Source organism: Dipodomys merriami, unplaced genomic scaffold, assembly GCF_024711535.1.
Source record: "Dipodomys merriami isolate MVZ:Mamm:240054 unplaced genomic scaffold, mDipMer1.0.p SCAF_302, whole genome shotgun sequence".
NCBI lineage: Eukaryota > Metazoa > Chordata > Mammalia > Rodentia > Heteromyidae > Dipodomys > Dipodomys merriami.
Window position 1 is genome coordinate 1,196,906 of NW_027204516.1, and position 20,399 is coordinate 1,217,304.

The 20,399-nt window shown below is 55.2% G+C and overlaps 2 protein-coding genes across 2 annotated transcripts; both read right to left on the reverse strand.

The window, feature by feature from the left end:
- Positions 1 to 189: 189 nt before the first annotated feature.
- LOC138840846 (steryl-sulfatase-like) lies at positions 190 to 1,832 on the reverse strand. Its single transcript, XM_070041260.1, has one exon. It carries the CDS (start codon positions 1,407 to 1,409, stop codon positions 900 to 902), a length of 510 nt encoding a protein of 169 aa, XP_069897361.1. The 5' UTR covers positions 1,410 to 1,832; the 3' UTR covers positions 190 to 899.
- LOC138840845 (arylsulfatase L-like) lies at positions 1,564 to 11,700 on the reverse strand. Its single transcript, XM_070041259.1, has 10 exons — positions 11,551 to 11,700; positions 9,924 to 9,970; positions 7,104 to 7,225; positions 6,104 to 6,226; positions 5,301 to 5,727; positions 4,243 to 4,379; positions 3,304 to 3,438; positions 3,053 to 3,215; positions 2,124 to 2,265; positions 1,564 to 2,061 (listed from the first exon to the last, which is right to left on the reverse strand). Exons 1-10 carry the CDS (start codon positions 11,605 to 11,607, stop codon positions 1,564 to 1,566), a joined length of 1,851 nt encoding a protein of 616 aa, XP_069897360.1. The 5' UTR covers positions 11,608 to 11,700.
- Between the last annotated feature and the right edge of the window lie 8,699 nt (positions 11,701 to 20,399).

Below are 20,399 nucleotides of genomic sequence, written 5' to 3' on the forward strand. Positions count from 1 at the left end.
GACCTGAAATGGAAGGTGGGACTAGTCCTATACCCTAGCAATAACCAGAAGTGGCCAGAAATGGAAGGTGGGACCAGTCCTATACCCTAGCAATGACCAGAAATGGCCTCAAATGGAAGGCAGGACCAGCCCTGTATCCTAGCATCAACCAGAAATGACCTGAAATGGAAAGCAGGATCAGTGCCCGGCCTCTGACCCCCGTGACCCCTAACCCTGCCGTGGGGTGCGGTGCTCACGAGGTTTTATTGTGTGAGAAGTTAGAGGACATAGGCCCGGATGTGACAGGGCCCCAGATGGGAGGCTGGGGAAAGGCCACGGATGGGAGGCCCAAGGTGGAGGTCCAGGATGAGAGGCTCAGGATGTGAGAGTCCCCGGATGTGGGAATCCCTGGGTCTGAGAATCCCCAGATGTGAGACTCTCTGAATGTGAAAATCCCCGGATGTGGGAATCCCCGGATGTAAGACTTCCCCAGATGTGAGAATCCCTGGATGCGAGAATCCCCAGATGTGAGAATCCCCGGATGTGAGAGTCTCTGGATGTGAGATTTCCCCAGATGTGGGAATTCCCTGGTCTGAGAATCCCTGGATGTGGGAATGCCTGGATATGAGAATCCCCGGATGTGGGAATCTCTGGATATGAGAATCTCTGGATGTGAGAATCTGTTTGTAGGAATCCCCAGATGTGAGAGTCTCTGGTTGTGAGAATCCCCGGGTATAAAAGTCCCCGGATGTGGGATTCCCCGGATGTGTGAATTCATCCCTGGGAATCCCCGGATGTGTCAGCAGAAGTGAGAATCCCCGGATGTGAGAATCCCTGGATGTAGGAATCCCCGGATGTGAGAGTCTGTATGTGGGAATCCCCGGATGTGGGAACCTCTGTATTTGAGTATACCCGAATGTTTAATACCCGGATGTGAGTCCCCGGATGTGAAAGTCGCAGGCCAGGATCTGCCGTAGCCCCGGGCAGTTGGGGGTTGGGGGTCGGGTCGGGGTCAGAGGTCGGGGATCAGGCGGTCGCAGGCGCAGAGTGGTCCGGGCGCGCAGCAGGGCTGCAGGCGCGGGTTCCAGGTGTTGTGTGCAGGGGCGAGGGGCGGGGCCGCGCGGGGGCGGGGCCACGCGGGGGCGGCGCGTGCGCAGCATCCAGGCCACCGTGGCCTCCACGCGCCTGCGCGTCGCCATCGGGCCCCGCAGCGGGCGGGTCTCCCCCGGGTCCACCGTCAGGTCAAAGAGCAGTGGCCGCCGGTGGTGGGTCATGCGCTCCCCGGAGCAGGCGCAGGCAGGGAAACCGAGGCAGGTGCCCGAGCCCGGCGGGTCGAAGCGCGGAGTGGCGAAGTGCAGCTTCCACACCGTGCGGCCTGCGGTGGGGGTGGGGGGAGTAACATCCAGGGCCTCACATCCGGGGATTCCCATCCGGGAATTCACATCCAGGACATCACATCCGGGGATTCACATCAGGGCATTCACACGCAAGACCTTACATCCGGGGATTCCCATCAAGGACCTCACATCTGGGTATTCACATCTGGGTAGTCCCATCTAGGACTTCACATCCAGGGATTCACATTCAGGACCTCACATCCGGGACCTCACATCCGGGGATTCCCATCCAGTACCTCACATCTGGAGCCTCACATCTGGGAATTCCCATCGGGGACTTCACATCCGGGACTTTACATCCGGGGATTCCCATCTCATGCCTTCCATCCAGGTCCTCACATCCCGGGATTCCCACATCCGGGGATTCCCACATCCACCCCCAGGCCTTGCATCCGGGTCTCTGCGTGCATGCATGCAGCTCCCTTTCCCACCCCGGGGCCCGGCGGAGGTGGAGGCACTCACTTGGGCGGTCGAACCAGCGCACAGCGTGCAGCCGGGCCTCGCAGTAGTGCAGCAGGAAGTCGTGGCCTGCGGCCTGCGCCATCCCCAGCAGCGCGGACATCAGGTTCCGGCCATCCACCTCCTTGCAGGACCCGGATGTGCAGGCTTCTGAGCACTCAGAGACCCGGATGTCCAGGCCAGAGCCCCCAGAGACCCGGATGTGCAGGCCAGAGATCCCAGAGACCTGGATGTCAAGGCTTGAGCATTTAGAGACCCGGATGTGCAGGCTTCTGAGCCCTCAGAGACCTGAATGTGCAGGCTTCTGAGACCTTCATGACCCAGATGTCCAAGCTCCTGAACACTCAGAGACCAGGATGTGCAGGCTTCTGAGCGCTCAGAGACCCGGATGTGCAGGCCAGAGATCCCAGAGACCCGGATGTCCAGGTTTCTGAGCCCTCAGAGACCCAGATGTGCAGGCCAGAGCCCCCAGAGACCCGGATGTGCAGGTCCAAGACCTAGGCCTCTGGTCTTACAGACCTGGATGTGCAGGCCTGAGGCCTCAGATACCCGGATATCCAAGCTTCTGAGCGCTCAGAGACCCGGATGTGCAGGCCAGAGATCCCAGAGACCTGGATGTGAAGGCTTGAGCATTTAGAGACCCGGATGTGCAGGCTTCTGAGCCCTCAGAGACCTGGACGTGCAGGCTTCTGAGACCTTCAAGACCCAGATGTCCAGGCTCTTGAACACTCAGAGACCCGGATATCCATGCTTCTGAGCACCCAGAGACCTGGATGTGCAGGCCTGAGATCCCAGGATGTGCAGGCTTCTGAGCCCTCAGAGACCCAGATGTGCAGCCCTGAGCCCTCAGAGACCCGGATGTCCAGGCCTGAGTCCTCAGAGACCCAGATGTACAGGCTTCTGAGTTCTCAGAGGCCCGGATTTGCAGGCCTGAGCCCTTAGTTACCCGGATGTAAAGGCTTCTGAGCCCCCAGAGACCCAGATGTCAAGGCCTGAGCCCCGGGTCTTGGGTCTCAGAGACCTGGATGTGCAGGCTCCTGAGCCCCCAGAGACCCAGATACGCAGGTCTGAGCCCTCAGAGACCTGGATGTGCAGGCTTCTGAGCCCCCAGAGACCCGGATGTGCAGGCCTCAGCCTCCCCCCCTTGGGATCCCCGAGGCCCAGGATGACCCCCCTTCCCCCCCACCCCGTGGGGACCCAGGCCGGCGAACTCCTACCTGTCCGCTGGAACCCAGCCCCCGGCCAGGCGCACCACAGTGGGGAACAGGTCCATGAGGCTGGTGGGCTCAGGCACCAGGCGCCCTGCGGGCAGCATCCCAGGCCAGCGCACCAGCCCAGGGACCCGGATGCCGCCCTCCCAGCCGCCCATGCCTTTGCCACCTGCAAGGGGGGGCAAAGGGCAAAGGTCAAGGGGCGGGGGCGGGCCGCGTGGGAGGCCCCGCCCACCCTGCCTCAGTTTCCCCCTCGCCTCGGTGCACGCTGTTGGAACCCCCGAGGCGGGTGCCCCCAGCCCGGGCCTCAAGCGAGGCACCGTGGTCCGACGTGAAGTAGACGAGGGTGCGGCGCCCCAGCCCCGCACCGTCCAGCGCCACCAGCAGTCGCCCTGCAGGGGGAGGAAAATGGGTCCATGCCTCAGTTTACCCCCAGCGTCCACCGTGCCTCGGTTTACCCCCAACATGCACCATGCCTCACTTTACCCCCAATGTGCACTGTGCCTTAGTTTACCCAAATGCACTTTGCCTCAGTTTACCCAAGTGCACCGTGCCTCAGTTTACCCCAACCCGCTGACCCCGTCCCAGTGCCTCAGTTTACCCCCATCCCGGTGCCTCAGTTTACTCAACCCACTCACCTCATCCCCGTGCCTCAGTTTACCCAACATGCCCAGTGACTCAGTTTACCCAAATACACCGTGCCTCAGTTTATTCCAATACCCAGTGACTCAGTTTACCCAACATGCACCGTGCCTCAGTTTACCCCTATACGCGGGCCTCAGTTTACACACATCCACCGTACCTCAGTTTACCCAAATGCACCGTGCATGAGTTCACCCTGAACATGCACCGTGCTTTAGTTTACCCAACATGCACCGTGCCTCAGTTTACCCAAGTGCACCGTGCCTCAGTTTACCCCCAACATGCCCAGTGACTCAGTTTACCCAAGTGCACCGTGCCTCAGTTTACCCCAACCCATTGACCCCGTTCCCATGCCTCAGTTTCCCCCATCCCACTCACCCCATCTCCGCGCCTCAGTTTCCCCCAACCCACTCACCCCACCCCCGTGCCTGTTTCCCCATCCCGCTCATCCTGTCCCTGTGCCTCAGTTTCCCCATCCCACTCACCCCACCCCCGTGCCTCAGTTTCCCCCATCCCACGCACAGTGCCTCAGTTCTTCCCCTCCCTGCACTCACCCACCATCCAGTCGAGCTCCTCCACATTGTCGCCGTAGGCGCCGTGCGCGCTGCGGCCCCGGAAGGCAGGTGAGGTGACCAGCAGGACGTGGACGTGGAGGAAGGAGACGAGGAGAAGGAAGGGGCGGGCCTGGATCCTGCGGAACCACGTCAGACCCCGCCTCCATCATCAATAAACTCACTGATAACCGACCTGATCAGGTATTGCCAATAATCGATCAGATGATTGATAATCGATCCTGATCTGATCAGATAATACCAATAATCGATCGTGATGTGATTGATAATACCAATAATCGATCATGATCTGATCGATAATACCAATAATCAATAGAGATCTGATCGAAAATACCAATAATTGATCGTGAACTGATCAATTATTACCGATAATCGTACAGATAAGATCAGTTATTACCAATAATCAAACATCATCTGATCAATATGACCAATAATAGAACATGAGCTAATCAGATATTACTAATAATCGAACAGGATCTGATCAATAATACCAATATTTGATCGTGATGTGATCGATAATGCCAATAATCGAACATCATCTGATCAATAATACCAATAATTGAACATGAGCTGATCAGTTATTACCAATAATCGAACATCATCTGATCAGTTATTACCAATAATCGATCATGATCTGATCAATACTACCAATAATCGATCGTGGTCTGATCTGAGGTCTACCAGATGTCTCTACAGATCTACTAGATGGAACATCCAGGGACCTGAGGTCTACCAGATGTCTATAGAGATATACTAGCTGTAACATTCAAGGATTTGAGGTCTACCAGATGTCTATAGAGATCTATTGATGGAACATCCAGGGATTTGAGATTGACGAGTTGACTTTAGAGATCTACTGGATGTACATCCGGGGATCTGAGGTCTACCAGATGCCTATAGAGATCTCCTAGTGGAACATTCAGGGATTTGAAGTTGACAGTTGACTATAGAGATCTACTGGATGTACATCCGGGGATCTACCAGTTTACTATGGAGATCTAGTAGATGGCATCTGTCCCCCTCCCCGACCCCAGGCTGACCTGTGGATGAAGGCCTCAGCCTCCCGCAAGAAGAGCCCCACACTGGCCTCGAAACTCAGAGGCTGCTGGATGACCTGGTGATCCCTCATCAGGAAGCAGTCGGTGTGGACGATGAAGACACCTAGGAGGTGGGAGGTGCAGGCCAGGAGCAAGGCCCCACATCCGGGGCCCAGCACCCAGGGCATCCAGCGCAGGCCCAGCAGGCCCGTGAGCTTCCCAGCGGCCAGGCAGAGCAGGGAAAGCAGCAGCAGCTGCGCCCCCAGGTCCAGGGGCCCTTGCAGACGCGCTCCCTTCTCCGAGGGCTCCGCTTGCAGGCAGTCCCCCATCAGGGTGAAGGGGACCCCGAAGAAGGAGTCGAACACGTGGTTCAGGGGGTGGTGGCAGTGGTCAGTGGGGGACTCACAGTTGAGGTCCAGGTGCCATTTGCCTGGAGGGGAAGAGATGGATGGATGAGTGAATGGATGGGTGGATGGGTGATTGGATGGGTGGATGGGTGGATGGATGGATGGATGGGTGGATGGATAGATGGATGGATGGATGGATGGGTGGGTGGATGGATGGATGGATGAATAGGGGAATGGGTGGATGGATGGATGCACAGTGGATGGATGGATGGGTGGATGGGTGGATGGATGGATGGATGGATGGTTGGATGGGTGGGTGGATGGATGGATGGATGGATGGGTGGATGGATGGGTGGGTGGGTATATGTATGTATGGATGGATGGATGGATGGGTGGATGGATGGATGGATGGGTGGATTGATGGGGGATGTGTGGGTGGATGGATGACTTCTCTCTTACCTATGAGGCCGGTGGCATATCCCTGCTCCTGCAGGATCTTGGCGAAGGTGATCTCGGAGGTGGGCAGCCCGCCCGACACGGCCGCCCACTGCAGCACGCGTGCCCCGTTGGTGGTCACCATGCCTTCCAAGAGAGAGGAGAAGGACCCTAGGTCAGTGATGATGGCATCCTGGGTCAGGAGGGGGCATCTAGCACCTTCAGGGGGAAGGCCTGCTGTGTCTGGGATAGTCTGGGACCTGCCCACCCGGGGTGGAAAGGACCCCAGCCCTGTGAGCCCCCGGGGGAAACCAATATGGCATCACTTCCGGTTTCCTGGCGGTTCAGGGGGGAAGTCCCAGAGTCTCAGGGATTTGAACTAGAGATCCTCAGAGTAGTCCTCCCCTCCCTCTGGTGGACCACAGTGCCCTAGATGTTGGGCCTCAGTTCCCTGGATGTTGGACCTCAGGTCCCCGGATGATGGAGTTCAGTGCCCTGTATGGTAGATATCAGGACCCCAGATGTTGGACTTCAGTTACCCGGATGTTGTAGCTCAGTTCCCTGGATGTTGGATCTTACTACCCCGATATTGGAGCTCAGATTCGGGTATGTTGGCCCTCAGATCCCCAGATGTTGGAGCTCAGTTCCCCGGATGTTGGGGCTCAGGTTCCTGGATGATGGATCTTAGTACCCCGGATGGTGGATGTCAGGTCCTCAGATGTTGGAGTTCAGTTCCCAGAATGTTAGGCCTCAGATCCCCGGATGTTGGGTCTTAGTACAATGGATGTTAGAGATAAGGTCCCTGGATGTTAGAGCTCAGTGCCCCGGATGGTGGTGCTCAGTTCACCGGATGTTGGGCTTTAGATCCCTGGATGTTGGGTCTCAGATCCCCAGATGTTGGATATCAGGTCCAGGGATGTTGGATCTTAGTACCCCGGATGTTGGCTCTCAGATCCCCGGATGTCCCGCCCCCACCTCCCCCCCACCGCCCCCTCTGTTCCCCGGATGTCCCCCCCATACCGACCCAGGTGCACAGGGTAGCGTCCCGTCAGGAAGGCTGCGCGGCTTGGGCTGCAGACGGACGCTGCCGCCAGGTGCTGGGTCAGCCGCACGCCATCCCGGGCCAGGCCGTCCAGGTGCGGGGTGCTGTGGGGGGGGGAGAGGGAAACTGAGTCACAGCCAAGAACATACGGGGACCTGGGGTCTAACATCCGGGGATCTAATGCCCAACATCCCAGGAGCTGAACTCCAACATCCGGGGCCCTGAGATCCCACATCCGGGGATCTAAGATCCAACATTCGGGGACCTGAGATCGCACATCCGGGGTACTAAGATCCAACATCTGGGGACCTGAGGTCCAACATCTGGGGACCTGGCATCCAACATCTGGGAACCTGAGGGCCAACATCTGGAGATCTAAGATCCAACATCTGGGGCCCTGAGATCCCACATCCAGGGTACTAAGATCTATATCTGTGGACTGGGCTCCTACATCCGGGGATCTAAGGCCCAACATCCGGGGACCTGAGGGCCAAACATCCGGGTATCTGATCTCCAACATCCGGGGACCTGACATCCAACATCCGAGGTACTAAGATCCAACATCCGGGGAATTGAATTCCAACATCCAGGGACCTAACATCCAACATCCAGGGATCTGAGGTCCACTAGATGTTTATACAGTTCTCCTGGTGGAACATCCGGGGAACTTAGCTCCAACATCCGGGGATCTAAGGCCCAATATCCGGGGACCTGAGGGCCTACATCCAGGCAACTAAGATCCAACCCCTGGACCTGAGCTCAAAAATCCGGGGACCTGCTCTCCAACATCTGGGACACTAAGATCCAACATCCAGGGATCTGATCTCCAACATCCGGGGGCCTGATCTCCAACATCTGGGGTACTAACATCTAACATCTGGGAACCTGATTTCCCACATCTGGGGTATACTAAGATTTAACATCCGAGGACCTGATCTCCAACATCCGGGGCACTAACATCCCACATCCGGGGATCTGATATCCAACATCCGGGGACCTGATCTTCAACATGCAGGGAACTGAGATCTACATCCTGGGAATTGAACTCCAACATCCGGGGACCTAACATCCAACATCCGGGGACCTGAGGTCCACTAGATGTCTATACAGTTCTCCTGGTGGAACATCCGGGGAACTGAGCTCTAACATCCAGGGTACTAACATGTAACATCCGGGGACCTGATCTCCAACATCCGAGGACCTGACATCTAACATCCGGGGTACTAACATCTAACATCCAGGGACCTGATCTCCAACATCCGGAGCACTAACATCTAACATCCGGGAACCTGATTTCCCACATCCGGGGCATTAAGATCTAACATCCTTGGACCTGTCCTCCAACATCCGGGCCACTAACATCCCAAATCCGGGGATCTGATATCCAACATCCGGGGTACTAATATCTAACATCCGGGGACCTGATATCCAACATCCGGGACACTAAGATCTAACATCCAGGCAACTGGTATCCTACATCTGGAGGAATAAGATCCAACATCCGGGGTCTGAGCTACAAATCCGGGGTACTAATATCTAACATCCGGGGACCTGAGCTCCCACATTCGGGGCACTAACTTCCAACATCTGGGGACCTGAACTCCTACATCCGGGGCACTGAAGTCCAATATCTGGGGACATGATCTCTCACATCTGGGGGTACTAAGATTTAACATCCTTTAACCTGATATCCAACATCCGGGGCACTAACATCCAACATCCGGGGACCTAGTCTCCAACATCCGGGGTACTAATATCCAACATCCGGAGAACTGAAGTCCAACATCCCGGAACCTGATTTCCCACATCCAGGGCATTAAGATTTAACATCCGGGGACCTGATATCCAATATCCGGGGCACTAAGATCCAACATCCGGGGATTTGATATCCAACATCCACGATAGTAACATCCAACATCCGGGGAACTGAGTTACTAGATGTCTATGCAGTTCTCCTGGTGGAACATCCAGGGATCTGAGCTCCCACATCCGGGAAACTAAGGCTCCACATCCGGGCCTCCCCCTCTGCTCACCGCAGGCTGTGGTTCCCAAAGCTGCCCAGGTCGCCCAGGCCAAGGTCATCGGCCAAGAGCAGCAGGAAGTTGGGGCGCAAGGGGTGGGGCCTGCGCAGGGGCCAGGGGGGAGGAGGAGGAGGAGGAGGAAGGCGAGGGGTGGGGCTGCGCAGCCGCTGTGCGACCTGAGGAGGAGACAGAGGAGGAGGAGGGGTGGATGGGTGAATGGAAGGGTGGATGGATGGATGGATGGGTGAATGAATGGGTGGATGGATGGATGGATAGGTGGATGGGTGGATGGATGAGTGGATGAGTGGATGGGTGGATGGGTGGATGGATGGATGGTTGGATGGATGGTTGGATGGATGAGTGGATGGGTGGATGGGTGGATGGGTGGATGGATGGATGGGTGGATGGATGGATGCACAGTGGATGGATGGATGGGTGGATGGATGGATGGATGGGTGGGTGGGTTTATGGATGGATGGGTGGATGGATGAATGGATTGTTGGGTGGACGGATGGATGGGTGGGTGGATGGATGGATTGATGAATAGGTGGATGGGTGGATGGATGGATGGATGGATGGGTGGATGAATAAGTGGATGGGTGGATGGATGGATAGGGATATGAATGGATGCATGGATGCTTGGATGGATGGATGGATGGATGGATGGATGGATGGATGGATGGGTGGGTGGGTGGATGGATGGTTGGGTGGATGGATGGATGGATGGGTGGATGGGAGGAGGGATGGAAGGACTCCCCCTCCCTCCAGGCCCTCTCCTGACCAACATGGCTTCCAGGATCGCGTACTTCCCATGATGCTCCCGGTTTCCTGGAAGAGAAGGCCGGAAGCAGGAAGTGGGGAAGAGCTGAGGAACATCCGGCCACCCCAGGGCCAGGCTGCTGTTGCCCCCACCAGTACATCAGCCCCTCACCTCGTCTTTCCTGGCCTGTGGCGGGACCCTGCAGCCCCCACCCCGGGGCATGGTGGGACATCCGGGGGGGGGGGCTCCAAAAAGCAATCGAAGCCCCCTCACCCCGGGTCCCCACACCTCTCCCCGTGTTCCCCAGAGGACGAACTTACATCCACAGTTCTCTGCCATCAGCTCCTGGGCCTGCTGCTCTCCCTGCCAGCCAGGAAGCTGGCAGGGCTCAAATGTCCACGTCACTCCAGCAGCCAGAACTCACAACCCCCCTCCAAAATAAAAGTCCCCTTGTTCCTTGGAAAGCACCACATCCCCCCTCCAAAATAAAAGTCCCCTTTGTTCCTTAGAAAGGAACAGGATGTGGTGCTGAAGGTGAAGGTGGGGAAGGAAGGGAAAAGCCCGGAGTTGCTGGGCTGAGCGCCAAGAAATTGCCAGGCCTGGCAGAGGCAGGAGGAAGGGGAGGAGGGAAACCTCGAGAACTACATGGAGGGCTGCAATAAGAGTCAGGACCTTCAGGGAGCGTGGCCAGTGCCCAGGGGGTGTGGACTGCACTCAGTAGGGCGTGGCCAGAGCTCAGGAGGGAGTGGCCTGGGCTGGGAGGAAGTGAGGGACTCAGGAGGGCGTGGCCTGTGCTGGGAATGTAGTGAGGGTCCCAGAAGGGCGTGGCCTGTGCTAGGAGCGGAAATGAGGGCGTGGCTTGTGCTGGGCGGAAGTGAGGGTCTCAGGAGGGCGTGACCTGTGCTTAGGAGGGCGTGGCCTGTGCTGGAACTAAACTGAGGGTCTCAGGAGGGCGTGCCCTGCAATGAGGCGGAAGTGGGGGTCTCAGGAGGGTGTGGCCTGCAATGAGGCGGAAGTGAGGGACCTATGTGGGCGTGTCCTGTGTTGGGAAGAAAGTGAGGGTCTCAGGAGGGCGTGTCCTGTGTTGGGAAGAAAGTGAGGGTCTCAGGAGGGCGTGGCCTGTGCTGGGAATGTAGTGAGGGCCCCAGGAGGGCGTGGCCTGTGCTAGGAGCGGAAATGAGAGTGTGGCCTGTGGTGGGCGGAAATGAGGGTCTTAGGAGGGCGTTGCCTGTGCTGGGGCAGAAGTGAGGGTTTCAGGAGGGCGTGGCCTGCGCTGGGGCGGAAGTGAGGAAGAATTCCATCAAGAAGCAGCAGGGCTGCTTTATTGCCTCCGAGTCTAGGAAAGGACCCCAACGGCCCAAAGCGCAGCTGGCGCCCGGGGCCAAGGTGTGGAGCGCCCGCTCCGCCCACATCCGGGTTCCACCTCTCACATCTGGGTCTCAACCCCTCTCATCTGTGTCCCAACCCTCAAATCCGGGTCCAAACCCCACACATCCGGGTCCTGGCGCCTGCCAGTGGACCTGGAGATGTGACATCCTGGTACTCGCCTCCACGTCTGGGTTCCCAGACCTGGAGATCCCTAACATCCGGGTACCCACCCCATATCCGGGTTCACGGACCTGGAGGTCCCTAACATCTGGGTACTCACCCCACACCCAGGTTCATGGACCTGGAGGTCCCTAACATCCGAGTACCCAGCCCACATCCGGGTTCACGGACCTGGAGGTCCCTAACATCCGGTCTAACATCCGCATCTCGGTCCTGGACCCTCAGTGGATGTGGAGGGACCTGACATCCGTGATCCCCATGCCACATCCGGGTCTTAGACCCTGTCAGTGGAAGGAGAGGAGCGTGACATCCGGGACTCCACACGCCACAGCCAGGCCCGTGGATGTGATATCCGGGTCCCGCCCAGCACACATCCGGGTCCCTGCCACAGTCCACATCCGGGTTAATGGACGTGGACTTACATAACATCCGGGTTCCCCATGCAACATCCGGGTCCTGGCCCCTCAGTGGACCTGGAGATAGGTGACATCTGGGTCCCCCAGTCAACATCTGTGTCCTGGCCCCTCAGTAGACCTGGAGATAAGTGACATCCGGGTCCCTGACGCCATATCCAGGTGAGTGGACACGGAGGAGGGTGACATCCGGGTCCCCCAGTCCACATCCGAGTCCTGGCACCTCAGCGGACCTAAGATAAGTGACATCTTGGTCCCTGACGCCACATCCAGGGGAGTGGACACGGAGGATGGTGACATCCGGGTCTGTCCCAGTCCACATCCGGGTCCTGGCCCTTCAGTGGACCTGGAGATAAGTGACATCCGGGTTCCCCAGGCCACATCTGGGTCAGTGGACGCAAATGAGGGTGACATCCGGGTCCCTCCCAGTCCACATCCGTGTACTGGCTCCTCAGTAGACATGAAGGAAGGTGACATCCGGGTCCTGACCCATCAGTGCATCTGGAGGAAAGTGACATCCAGTTCCTCCATGCCACATCCGGGTCAGTGGACATGGAAGAAAGTGACATCCTGGTCCCTTCTAGTCCACATCCGGGTCCTATTCCCTCAGTGGACCCAGAGATAGGTGACATCCGGGTTTCTCCCAGTCCACATCTGGGTCCTGGCCCCTCAGTGGACCCAGAGATAGGTGACATCCGGGTCTTTCCCAGTCCACATCTGGGTCCCTCCCAGTCCACATCCGGGTCCTAGCCCCACAGTGGACCCAGAGATAGGTGACATCCGGGTTTCTCCCAGTCCACATCCGAGTCCTGGCCCCTCAGTGGACCCAGAGATAGGTGACATCCGAGTCTTTCCCAGTCCACATCTGGGTCCCTCCCAGTCCACATCCGGGTCCTAGCCTCTCCGTGGCCTCTGGTCGGACCGCAGCTTCTGTACAGCGCGCGCAGGTTGGGAGCCCCACATCCGGGCATCTTCCAGCTGGGGTCCAGGAGTCTTGCTGGAGCTGGACATCCAGGTCTCACGCGCTTTCCTGGCAACCGAACCCAGCGGCCTAGAGGCAGGAATGAAGACCCACATCCGGGTCTTCTCGGTCTGTTGCCCGGCAACCAAACACAGAGGCATAGACTCTGCGGTGGAGCCCAATGTCCTGGTATCTTCACTTGGTTGCCCGACAACCGAACGCCGCGGCCTAGCGGCGGGAATGAAGGCCCACATCCGGGTCTCCTCAGTCCGTTGCCCTGCCATGGCACCCAGCGGCCTAGTGGCGGGAATGAAGCTGAACATCCTGGTCTCTGGCGCGCAGGGGGTGTGTCCGGGCGGTGCCCCGGGGTGGGCGTGACAGACGTAGGCGCCGCGGTCGTGCTTGGAGGCGGCCCGCACCTCCAGGCTGCCGTCGGCGCCCAGCGTGAAGCGGCCTCGCCTCTGCGGCCCATGCAGCACCAGCCCGCTGGGCAGGCGCCAGGACACCGGAAGCGTGGAGGTGGGGCAGCGCAGCCGGAAGCTGCCTCCCAGCGCCAAAAGCAGCGCTGCCCCCGACGCCGCCCCAGGGGGCGGAGTCAGCGCCTCAGAGGGCGGAGTAGGCGCGTCAGGGGGCATAGTCAGTGCCCAAGATAGCGGGGCAGGCGCGTGATGGGGCGGAGCTGGCGCGCCAGTGGGCGGAGTCAACGCCTCAGAGGGCGCAGTCAGCGCCCAATATGGCAGGGCAGGCGGGCCAGGGGGCGGAGCTGCCTCAGAGGGCGGAGCCAGAGCACCAGGGGGTGGAGCCAGCACCCAAGATGGCAGGGCAGGCATGTGATGGGGCAGAGCTGGCGCGCCAGGGGGCGGAGTCAATACCACAGAGGGCAGAGCCGAAGCCGCAGGAGGTAGAGCCCGCGTCCACCATGGCGGCAGCCACACCCATATCCGGGCTTCGCCCGCCAGGTTGTGTGCCACGCATGCCACGGCGTCGCTGCCACTGCTGCGCAGCGCAAGCACATTCATCTTTATCCCAACTATGGGTGGATAGATGGATGGGTGGATGGATGAGTGGATGGATGGGTGGATGGATGAGTGGATGGATGGGTGGATGGATGGATGGGTGGATGGATGGGTAGATGGATGGGTGGATGGATGGGTAGATGGATGGGTGGATGGATGGGTGGGTGGATGGATGAGTGGATGGGTGGATGGATGGAGGGATGGATGGATGGATGGGTGGATGGATGGATGAGTGGATGGGTGGATGGATGGATGAATGGATGGATGGGTGGATGGATGGATGGAAGGGTGGATGGGTGGGTGGATGGATGGGTAGATGGATGAATGGATGGATGGGTGGATGGATGGATGGGTGGGTGGATGGATGTATGTGTGGATGGGTAGATGCACGGGTGGACGGATGGATGCCCCCCACTTCCCACACTCACCTGCTCCCAGCATCCACCAGGCGCCCATCTGGCAGCCTCCAGAACACACGTGGGGCGGGGTCCCCTCGCGCGTGGCAGTGCAGCGTGAGGTCAGCGCCGTGGGGCACGCGCGTGGCGAGCGGGCCTCGGGGTCGGACGCTGGGGGGGAGACGCGCGTGCGCAGGCGTGACTTCGACGTGCACAGTGCGTTAAGCACTGTTCAGCGTGTTGGCGGCCACGCACTCGTACTCACCTGCATGGCGCGGGGCCTGCAGGCAGCGCAGCACCAGCGTGCCATTGGGGAGGACATAGATGTCGCTGAGTCGAGGGTGCGTGTGCGCATGCACGGGTCTCGCGTGGGTCCCGTCAGGCAGACGCCAGTGTAGGGCCGCAGGGGGCCAGGCCTGGGCTGTGCAGGGCAGGTGCAGGGTGAGGCCCGCATGGGCCGACACAAACTCCGTGGGCGCCTCACGCAGCACGGGGGGAGTGGGGAAGGCGTGCATGACATTTCCACGTGTGTCAGCGCCATGCATGCGCGCTTCATGTGTATCAGGTGAGTGTGGAAGGGATGTGATCGTGTCCCTTTCACGAGTGATATTTCCACGTATGAACATTGTGTGAGTGTCAGATTCATGCGTGACATTTACACGCGTGTCAGATCCATGCATGTGCGGTCCAAGAGTATCAGGGCCATGCAGAAGGGACCTGATCGCGTCCATTCCATGCGTGACATTTTCATGCGTGACATTTTCACGCGTGTCAGGTCTATGAATAATGGACCTGATCGTGTCCATTCCACGCCTGTCATGTCCAAGCGTGACATTTTCACGCGTGTCTGATCCACGTAAGTGCATTCTAAGAGTGTCAGGTCCACGCAGAAGGGGTCTGATCATGTCCCTTTCACGCGTGACATTTCCACGTGTGACCATCATCTGAGAGTCAGATCCACGCGTGACATTTCCACTGGTGTTAGGCCTATGAATAACGGACATGATCGTGTCCCTTTCACACATGACATTTACACGTGTGACATTTACACGTGTGACATTTCCACTCATGTCAGATTCAGTTATGTGCGTTTCACGCATGTCCAGTGAGTGTGGAAGGGATCTGATCGTGTCCATGTCACGTGTGACATTTTCACACGTGATCATCAAGTCAGTGGCAGGCCTATGCGTGTCCAGTTTGCTTCTGTGAGGTCCACGCCTGTCCTTTCTACGCATGACCATCGTGTGAGTTTCAGATCCACGCGTGACATTTCCACGCGTGTCCATCATGCCAGTGTCAGATCCACTCGTGTCCATCCCATGCATGTCGGGCGCTGCTGGGGTCAGCTCCACGCCTGGGGATGGACAGACGGACGGAGGGAGGGACAGAGGGACAGGGCGTTGGATAAGGGCCCCTGTGCTGGTCGGAGACAGTGCTCTGTCCCTCTGTCTGTCTGTCCATCCGGCTGTCCATCTCTCTGTCCGTCTGTCTATCCATCTGTCTGTCAGTCTGTCTATGTCTGTCTGTCTGTCCCTCTGTCTGTCTGTCTCTGTCAGTCTGTCTGTTCGTCTGTCTACTTGTACGTCCGTCTGTCCATCTATCTGTCCGTCCGTTTCTCTGTCCATCTGTCTGTCCCTCTGTCTCTCTGTCCCTCTGTCCATCTGTCTGTCCCTCTGTCTCTCTGTCTGTCCATCTGTCTATCCATCCATCAGTCCATCCATCTATCTGTCCATGTGTCTGTGTCGCTCCATCCACCGATGTATCTGTCTGTCCATTCATCTGTCCATCCATCTATCTACTGTCTGTCTACCTACCTGTGTATCCTTCCTTCTGTCCCTCTCTCTCTCTCTCTCTCTCTCTCTCTCTCTCTCTCTCTCTCTCTCTCTCTCTCTCTCTCTCTCTCTGTCTATGGCTCTGTTTGTCTATCTGTCCATTGCTCTGTCTGTCTATCTATGATTCTATTTGTCCACTGGTCCATCCATCTAGCTATCTGTCCATCTGTCTGTCCACCTGTCTCTCTATCTGTCTGTCTGTCTGTCTGGTGTCTGTCTTCCTATCTGTCTATACATCCATCAGTCCGTCCGTCTGTCTACCCATCCACCTGTCCATGTTATCTCTTTCAATCCATCCATCCATCCACTCGTCTGTCTATCCATCCATCTGTCCATCTGTCTCTCTGACTGTGTATGCCTCTGTCTGTCTATCTGTCCATTGGTCCATCTATCCATCTGTTCATCTGTCCATCTGTTCATCTCTCTGTCCATTCTGTCTATCTATCTCTATGGCTCTGTCTATCTGTCCATTGGTCTGTCTGTCTGTCTGTCTATCTATCTATCTATCTATCTATCTATCTATCTATCTATCTATCTATCTATCTATCTATCTATCTGTCTGTCTGTCTGTCTGTCTGTCTGTCTGTCTGTCTGTCTGTCTGTCTGTCTGTCTACCTATCCATCCATCCAACCATGTATGTTTCTATCTGTCTGTCTGTCTATCCATCCATCTGTCCATGTATCTCTCTGTCTGTCTGTCTCTCTATGGCTCTGTCTGTCCATCCTTCCATTGGCCGGTCTGTCTGTCTGTCTCTTTCTATCTATCTGTCCATGTCTCTGGTGTCTGTCTGTCTATGGCTCTGTCTATCCGTCCATCAGTCTATCTGTCTGTTTATCCATCCATCAGTCCATGTATCTCTCTGTCTGTCTGTCTGTCTCTCTATGGCTCTGTCTATCTGTCCATTGGTTTATCTGTCTGTCTGTCTACCTATCTGTCCATCTGTCCTTCTATCTATCTACTATCTGTCTACCTGTCTATCCGTCCTTCTGTCCGTCCATCTGTCCACCTGTCTCTGTATCCATCCGTCTGTCTGGTGTCTGTCTACCCATCTGTCTATATATCCATCAGTCTGTCTGTCTGTCTACACATCCATCTGTCCATCTATCTCTTTGTCTATGGCTCTGTCTGTCTATCTGTCCATTGGTCTGTCTATCTATCCATCCAGCTGTCTGTCTACCTATCTATCCATCCATCCAACCATGTATGTTTCCATGTCTGTCTGTCTCTCCATCCATCTGTCCATGTATCTCTCTGTCTGTCTATGGCTCTGTCCATTTGTTTATCTATCTATCTATCAGTCTATCTGTCTGTCTATCTGTCCATTTGTCTGTCTACTGTCTGTCTACCTGTCTATCCGTCCTTCTGTCCATATGTTTGTCTGTCGCTCTATGGCTCTGTCTATCCGTCCATTCATCCGTCTATCCACCTATCTGTCTGTCTGTCTATCCATCCGTCCCTCTATCTATCTGTCTGCTCTATGTCTGCCTGCCTGTCTGTCCGTGCGTGTGTGTTTGTCTCCCCAGTCATCCTGTGCCCCACACGGCCAGGAACACAGACAACAGACAGAGTAAAGGACTTCGCCCCTCCCCTCCCCATGCCCTCTGACCTGTCCATGCCCTCTGCCCTCCCAGTGACCCCTGACCTCCCTGTGACCTCTGACTACTCTGTGACCTCTGACCTCCTGTGACTCCTGGCTTCCCCATGACCTCTGACCTCCCAGTGAACCTCCCGAGACCTCCCCGTGACCTCTCCATGACCCCTGAGTTCCCCATTACCTTTGACCTCCCATCCACTTCTCACCTGCCCATGGCCTCTCAACTCCCCGTGACCTCTCCATGACCTCTGACCTCTCTGCAACCACTGACCCGACTGTGACCCCTGACTTCCCTGTGACCTCTGACCCCCCATGACCCCTAACCTCCCCGTGACCTCTGACTGTCTTGTATCCTCCCTGTGACCTCTAACCTCCACCTCTTATCTGGCTCCCCTCAGTCCTCCGCCCCCACGCCAAGAGCCTGCAGGAAACAGATGGGTAAACTGAGGCTCACCTGTGTCCAGCTCCTTCCAGGCGCCACGGGGCGGGGTCACGGTGGGCGGGGCCGGGGGTCGGGGGTCAAAGGTCCCGGGGTCACCGTCGGGGAAAGCCGCAGGACGGGAAGGGAGGGCATCCGGGGCATGGCTGTGCAGGGTCGTGACCACGGGGTCATGGGCGTTCGCCGTGGGGCCCGGCCGGGCGTGGTGGGCTTTGTGCTGTCGCCCCTGCCTGCGGCCGCCGCCAAACCTCCTAGGGGCCGGAAGTAAGGAGGCCGGAAGTGAGGAGGACGGAAGTGCAGAGGTCGGAGCAGCAGATGCTCGAGGGGTGGAGGCCGGAAGTGGTTGTTACTATTGTTATTACTATATTATTACTATTATTACTGTTATTGTTTTACTATTGTTATTATTACTGTTGTTATTACTATTGTTATTACTGTTATTGTTACTATTGTTATTACTGTTATTGTTGTTGTTGCTATTATTTCTATTGTTCTTGCTATTATTACTGTTATTGTTGTTGTTATTGTTACTCTTATTACTACTGTTATTATTACTTTTATGGTTGTTATTGTTATTATTATTACTCTTGTTGTGACTATTATTGTTGTTGTTGCTATTATTAACACTATTATTACTGCTGTTATTATTACTGTTATTGCTATTATTACTGTTGTTGTTATTGTTGCTATTATTGCTATTGTTGTTATTAGTGTTATTGTTACTGTTGTTATTGTTACTGTCATTGCTGTTATTGTTTCTATTATTACTACTGTGGTTGTTGCTATTGTTATTACTATTGTTATTCCTGTTATTATTACTGTTGTTGTTGTTATTCAGTTTATATTATTTTTTGGGTCTAGTCGTGGGGCCTGAATTCTGGGTCTGGGTGCTGTCCCTCAGCTCTTCAGCTCAAGGCTAGCACTCTACCACAGCACCACTTCTGGCTTTTTGCTTTTTACTTATGTGGTGCTGAGCAATCGAACCCAGGGCCTCAGGCATGCAAGGCAAGCGCTCTACCACTAGCCACCTTCCCAGTCCCCAGAGGGTTTTAATAAAGCAAGCCTTAAGAAAGAAAGATAACATGAAGTGACAACTACAGAAATTCTACAGAGATGACACCTTTCACATATCTGTCTTCCTTCTCTTCTCATACTTCAGAAAGCATTGACTAACATTATAAATATACTGCAATTATAAGTTAAGGATCAGTGTTTTTTTTTTCAACCTGAAGCCTTTTTTCCATGATTCTTGACATAAACTTTTTGGGAGATTTTTTGGATTGTGATGGGATTCCACCCAAAACAAAGCCATGTATATCAAGAAAGTCAATATTTTCAACTCAGAGTACTAAACAAAAGAGGGAGAAAATTAAATTAAGGTTAGCAATATATGTCAAGCACAAATATACACAATATCAAGATATCTTGAAATTGTATAGTTTTACTGGATAAAGTGGCTCAAACCTGCAATATTATCTACTTAGAAAACAGAGATTAGAGTATTGCAGTTCCAGGCAAGCCCAGACAAAAAAAAGAAGTTTCAGAAACTCTAACCATTTGCTGGGTGCAATGTGTTTTGCTTGTGTTAGGAGGACCGCAGTCCAAGCAGGCCCAGGCATAGTGATACTACCTCAAAATAAGCAACCAAATTACAATCTGCTGGTATGGCAATAAAAGAGATGCTGTTTCACAAGTATAGGATTTTGGGTTCAATCATCCAGTATTCCTAGGCATTTAAGTGTGTGTCAGGGTAAGAATTTGGCATGTCTGAGGTCAAGACTTCATACTCATTTTACAAGCTCTAATAAAACCTTTGCCTCTTTTGTTTTTTTTTAAATATAGCATAACTTCCATGCCCAAACCAAATAATTTCCTATTAGAGATTTTCTCCTATCCATTAAGTAATATATTATGTGTTGGATACTGTCCTACTGAAATCACACTAAAGATCAAAAACCCATTGCCTTAGAAAGTGACTGCATTAGGAAAGAGAATCTCAAAGGTAGCATTTAAGTTGAACTCTCCTCCAAGAGAAGCAGAAGGCCTTGAATATTCCAAGGAAAGAGGACTCAGAAGGAGCCAACTCTGATCTTGGCGTTTTAGTTCCACCAACTCAGAGGGAATGTATTTACAGTGTTAATGCTACCCAATCTGTGGTAGTTTATTATTACAATTACTAGCAAACATGTGGAATCTATAAGACATGAAAAGTCATTGATTCTTGGGGTCCATGACTCAAATTTATAATCCTAATGATTAAGAAGGATGAGACTTGGGGGATAATGGTTTTCAGAATGG

Coding starts and splice junctions, on each gene's coding strand:
- LOC138840846 (XM_070041260.1), bottom strand. CDS start 1,409: ATGGGAATCCCCGGATGTGAGGCCCTGGATGTTACTCCCCCCACCCCC.
- LOC138840845 (XM_070041259.1), bottom strand. CDS start 11,607: ATGTGGGCTGGGTACTCGGATGTTAGGGACCTCCAGGTCCATGAACCT. Junction 9,971..11,550: donor TCCATGAACCTGGGTGTGGG/GTGAGTACCCAG, acceptor CTTCTCTTCCAG/GAAACCGGGAGCATCATGGG. Junction 6,227..7,103: donor ACGCTACCCTGTGCACCTGG/GTCGGTATGGGG, acceptor CTCTCTTGGAAG/GCATGGTGACCACCAACGGG.